The sequence below is a fragment of the Eimeria maxima genome, genomic scaffold (genome assembly GCF_000499605.1).
Source record: "Eimeria maxima Weybridge genomic scaffold, Emw_scaff631, whole genome shotgun sequence".
Lineage (NCBI taxonomy): Eukaryota > Apicomplexa > Conoidasida > Eucoccidiorida > Eimeriidae > Eimeria > Eimeria maxima.
Window position 1 is genome coordinate 1 of NW_013566652.1, and position 5,000 is coordinate 5,000.

General features: G+C 38.3%; 2 protein-coding genes across 2 annotated transcripts in view; both read right to left on the reverse strand.

Annotated features, from left to right (window-relative positions):
• Nucleotides 1–187: 187 nt before the first annotated feature.
• EMWEY_00039430 (ribonucleotide-diphosphate reductase, small subunit, putative) lies at nucleotides 188–2,094 on the reverse strand (the record flags this gene model as incomplete). The annotated part of the gene is made up of 5 exons (XM_013482466.1): nucleotides 188–379; nucleotides 565–791; nucleotides 1,015–1,134; nucleotides 1,409–1,578; nucleotides 1,924–2,094. Coding segments are annotated over 5 exons (880 nt in total), but the record flags the coding sequence as incomplete, so codon positions are not given.
• A 1,571-nt stretch (nucleotides 2,095–3,665) lies between these two features.
• EMWEY_00039440 (cobW/P47K family domain-containing protein, putative) overlaps nucleotides 3,666–5,000 on the reverse strand; it is a gene marked incomplete at both ends in the record, with an annotated part of 1,555 nt that continues 220 nt past the window's right edge. The window contains 2 exons of the mRNA XM_013482467.1: nucleotides 3,666–3,697; nucleotides 3,960–5,000. The exon at nucleotides 3,960–5,000 is cut by the window's right edge and continues 220 nt beyond it. Of these exons, the coding sequence (XP_013337921.1) occupies nucleotides 3,666–3,697; nucleotides 3,960–5,000 (1,073 nt within the window). The remainder of the gene's footprint in view (nucleotides 3,698–3,959) is intronic.

Consider the following 5,000-nt stretch of genomic DNA (forward strand, 5'->3'; position numbering starts at 1 on the left):
TATATATATATATATATATATATATATATATATATTATATATACTATATATTTTATTATATAGAAAGGGAAAAGAAAGAAAAAGGAAGGGAACAAATATGCATAAAAAAAAAAGGAATTCTTTTATTTATTTATTTTATTTATTTTATTTATTTAATTTACTTATTTTATTTATATATTATACTTACTGCTATTCATTCCTATTAAATCACAAGGAAGAGCATCACAAATAAATGCCTTTTCTACCTCTACTGCCTCCCTAACAATTTTATTCAAAACTTCCGTCTTTAGACGATTTTCTAGCATGGAGTATAAAAGGCAGCCAAAATCTGCATGCAATCCTTCATCACGACTAATCATTTCATTAGAAAATGTTAAACCTGCAAAGATAGAAAAAAAAGAAATAAAATAAAATAAATAAATATAAAAAAAAAATAAAAAAATCATTATTCGTCAAAGAAAATTGGAAATGTTGAATTCTTGCAAAATGAGCTGCCTATACACCTGAATATTTCGGGTGTATAGGCAGCTCATCTTTCGTCTTTTTTTCTTGCTGCTTGCTTACCGGGCATAAGACCTCTCTTTTTAAGCCAAAATATGGCACAGAAGGAACCGGAGAAAAGAATTCCCTCTACACAGCAGAAAGCAACAAGACGCTCAGCAAAAGATTTTGTTTTGTTTATCCATTTTGCTGCCCATGCTGCCTTAACAGCAACAGCAGGGATATTATGAATAGCATTAAAGAGGCGGTCTTTCTCTACGTCGCTCCGGATATAATTATCTATTAAAAGACTGCAAAAAAACAAGAGAAAAAAAAAAACAAGAAAGAGAATACAAAAAAAGAACCTTCTCTCTATTATTATGTACACGTGCATAATTCTTGCATTATTCAAAATAATAAAGTTTATATATTTGTATTATATATATACAATATAAAATATATAAATATATAAATATTCCTATAAACCCTAAACCCTAAACCCTAAACCCTAAACCCTAAACCCTAAACCCTAACCTGTAAGTCTCGGAGTGAATATTTTCGACGGCAATTTGAAATGCATAGAAACTTCTCGCCTCGGGGATTTGAACTTCTGACATAAATCTCTCCGCTAAATTCTCCATTACTATACCGTCACTATAAAGGAAAAAAAAGAAGTAAATAAATAAATAAATAAATAAAATTAATTAATAAATTAATTTATTCCTATTTATTTTACTCTATTTATTGTATATTATTTAATTAAAGAAGAAAGAAGAAAAATAAACAAAAAGATCCATAATAACGACACAGACGCATGCATGACTTGGTCATAATACAATTATTTGTTTTTTTTTTTTACGAATTTTTTTCTAAATAAATAACAATTAAATATAAATAAATAAATAAATAAATAAATAAATATACTTACCTAGCAGCAAAGAATGCAAGAACATGCATAATAAAATGTTTTTCTTTATCATCTAATTTTCCCCAATCATTTAGATCGGCCTGCATATCAATTTCTTCGGCGGTCCAAAATGATGCCTCCGCTTTCTTATACATCTCCCATACACGAGAGTGCTGGATAGGTAATAAGACCTATAAATATAAATAAATAAATAAATAAATAAATAAATAAATAAATAAATAAATAAATAAATATAGATGTAATATATAATAAATATGTCAATATAAGTAAGTAATTTGTATAAATATTAATAACATGCATGCTTATTCATTCATTCATTCATCCATTTATATTCATTCATTAACCCTAAACCCTAAAACTATAAACCCTAAACCCTAAACCCTACACTCCTGCAATTATTAATGACATGACATGCATGCATTATAGGGGCGTGAGTCTGTGTGTATAGAGCCTATAACAAGAAGAATAAGGATAAAGACAGGGAAGAAAAGGTGTTTATATATTTATACGCATACCCATCTACGAGGATTGGGCTTAAGAAGAAGTTCATCTTTTTCTTTTGCTATAAGACTTCTTGAGTATTCTTTTTCTTCTTCTGTTGAGAGTTTCTCCGCAATCTGCGCCAACTTCTGAGGATCTGAAGCCGCCTCCAGCACTTCTTGTGCCTCTGCCCACGAGAACGTCATTGCAGAATAAAATAAATGATATAATTGACCTTTATAGCAAGAAGTTAAACACGCGCGCGTGCGTGTCGAGCGTTGCTGTACAGACACCGCAGAACCAGGGGGGCGATCTGCTGGTAATTAAGCCTTTTCGGGCTTGTTCTAATGGATAAATCGAAAGATAAAAGAAATGTATATATTATAAAGTCTTCGAATCAAGAAATAAGACGCGAAAAACTCAAAGATCGGCACAGTATTTATTGTACGGCAGCGAGCATCGGCGAACCTGCACTGCAGCAAGTTCCCTCTCTCCTTGTGTATATTGGTGCAAAATAAATACTTCTTACGTCTATTTTGTGAATAAATAACACAAAATAACAAAATTTAATCGATTTAATCGCACCCCTCCTGCTGCAGCAGCAGCTGCCGCTGCTGCTGGTCGTTGTGAGGGTGTTACAGCTTGCGGGGTTGGTGGTGGCTACTGCGGGTTGTTTTCTTTGTGCCACTGCTGCTGCCTCTTTGCTGCGTCTTCTTAGAGGAAGGCTATATAATAATTATTAATTTATTCGTTTAATTATTATTATATAATATAAACAATAAATTAGATAATGATGCCCAAGGAGTTAACGGAGAATTGCAATTCCTGCTGCAGCAGCTAAGATAATGTCTTTACGCCTCTATAACACTACTGGGGAAGCTAAATCCTAAACCCTAAACCCTAAGCCCTAAACCCTTGCAGAGGTATTCAAGGGTTTAACGCCCACACACACCCCCTTGGCAGCCCCACAAGTGTTTATAGCCTGTTGCCGTTGTTAGCAGCAAGAAAGACAAACCCTAAAAAGGAAAACTATTTTATTGTTTTTTTCTTCCCCCTATCCCCTAAACCCTTCTTAACTTATGAGGGCATAGGCAAAAACCCTAAACCCTAAACCCTAAACCCTAATCCCTAAAAAGGGAGAGGGAAAGAAAAAAGGAGAGAAAAAACGACAAGGTTGTCTCTAATACAAATCTATATATAGCCTCTGCTGGCTTAAACCCTAGCATCTAAACGCTAAACCCTTCCCAAACCCTAAACCCTAAACCCTAAACCCTAGTCTCAATATTCCGTTTATTTTTGGCAAGAAGGCAAGCAGCACAACTGCAGCCCATACTTATGAAGAACCTTCATTAGGGTTTAGGGTTTAGGGCTTAAATAGTTGAACTAAATAAATTAGGGTTTATATCTAAAAAAGAAGAAAGAAAGGCCTAATTAAGGGCCGGCGGATCTGTGGGGCCCCGGGGTGTACGTACACCTCAATGGCTTTAAATAAATAGATAAAAAATCAAATATAAATTGGGGCAGCAGCAGCAGCAGCACCTGCTGCTGCTGCTACTAGACCTGCTGCTGCTGCTGCTAGACCTGCTGCTGCTGCTTGTGTTACTACTACTACTACTACTACTACTACTACTACTACTACTGTTGCTGTTGCTGTTGCTGTTACTGCAGCAGCAGCAGCAGCAGCAGCAGGAAGAAGAAGATTAATTATTTTTATCCTCTTTTCTTACAAGACAAGAATTAATTTTTTCTTCAATTAATTTTTTATTTAAATATAAACCTACAAATAAAAATCTTGCTTCTGCTGCACCGCTACCATCAGCAGCAAATGCAGCAGCAGCAGCAGCAGCAGCAGCACAAGGGCCCTCTACCCTTCGTAATTCAAATGTCTTGCCTACACCTTGTAGCTCGTAGACACCCCAGTCACCTGCAGCACAAATGCATGCACAAAATATTTTGCTGCTGCTGCTGCTGCTGCTGCTGCTGTTGCTGCTGCTGCTGTTGCTGTTGCTGCTGCTGTTGCTGTTGCTGTTGCTGCTGCTGTTGCTGTTGCTGCTGCTGCTGCTGCTCTTACTTGTATTTGTTGTGTCTCCTTCCTCATCATCTAGCCATGCATAGAAGAGTCCTTTGCATCTAAATATAGCGCTTGTCTCCTTTGCTGCATCTGCTGCTGCTGTTGCTGCTGCATCTGCTGCTGCTGTTGCTGCTGCTTCTGTGTCACCCCACAGCAGCTCTCCTATTGTTCTCTCTAGTTGCTGCAGGGAGAATAATTTACGACTTTCTTTGTTTTTACCCCCTAAGGAAATAAATACCATTAAGCTATTAAGACCCCCTAAGCTTTTGCTGCAGCAGGAGCCTTTTGCTGCACATTCGTGCTGCTGCTGCTGATGCTGCTGCTGCTGCTGCAGCTGCTGCTGTTGATAGAGGGCTTCAGCAGCTGCTGTTGCTGCTTCAGCCTCTGGTGATAAAGCGCGCCGCAGCCAGCTGCTGCCGCAGCCCCTGCTGCTGCTGCTGCTGCCGTTGCTGCTGCTGCTGTTGCTGCTGCCATAGGCCTTAAGACCTACTACTGCAGCAAGAGGTACATCACCATCCGTACATAGATGTATAGTAGCACCAGGATTAAGACAAGCTAGCCGCTGCTGCAGCTGCTGCAGCTGCTGCTGCTGCTGCTGCTCCCTACATAGATCTGTCTTAGTTAGCAGCAAACAATCCGCGCATGCAATTTGCTTCAGTGCAACAAGCCCCAAACCTGCATGCGTTTCTAACGAATATCCCTCCTTCGCACCTCCTTCTCCTCCTCTTGCTGCTGCTGTTGCTGCTGTATCACCATCATCAGCAGCAGCAGCAGCAGGAGGTGCAGCAAGAGCAGCATGAGGTCTTGTTGCATCTATAAGACATACAACACCATCTAATAAAATATTTCCCTCTAATTCGTCATCTGCCCATAGAGATTCACATATAGGTTGGGGGTCTGCTGCACCATTTGTCTCTATAAATATACCATCTATTTGCTGCTGCTGCTGCTGCTGCTGCAGCTGCTGCAGCAGCTGCTGCAAGGCTAACATTAACTCGCTACGTACTGTACAACATAAACAACCACCAGGTAATTCAATTA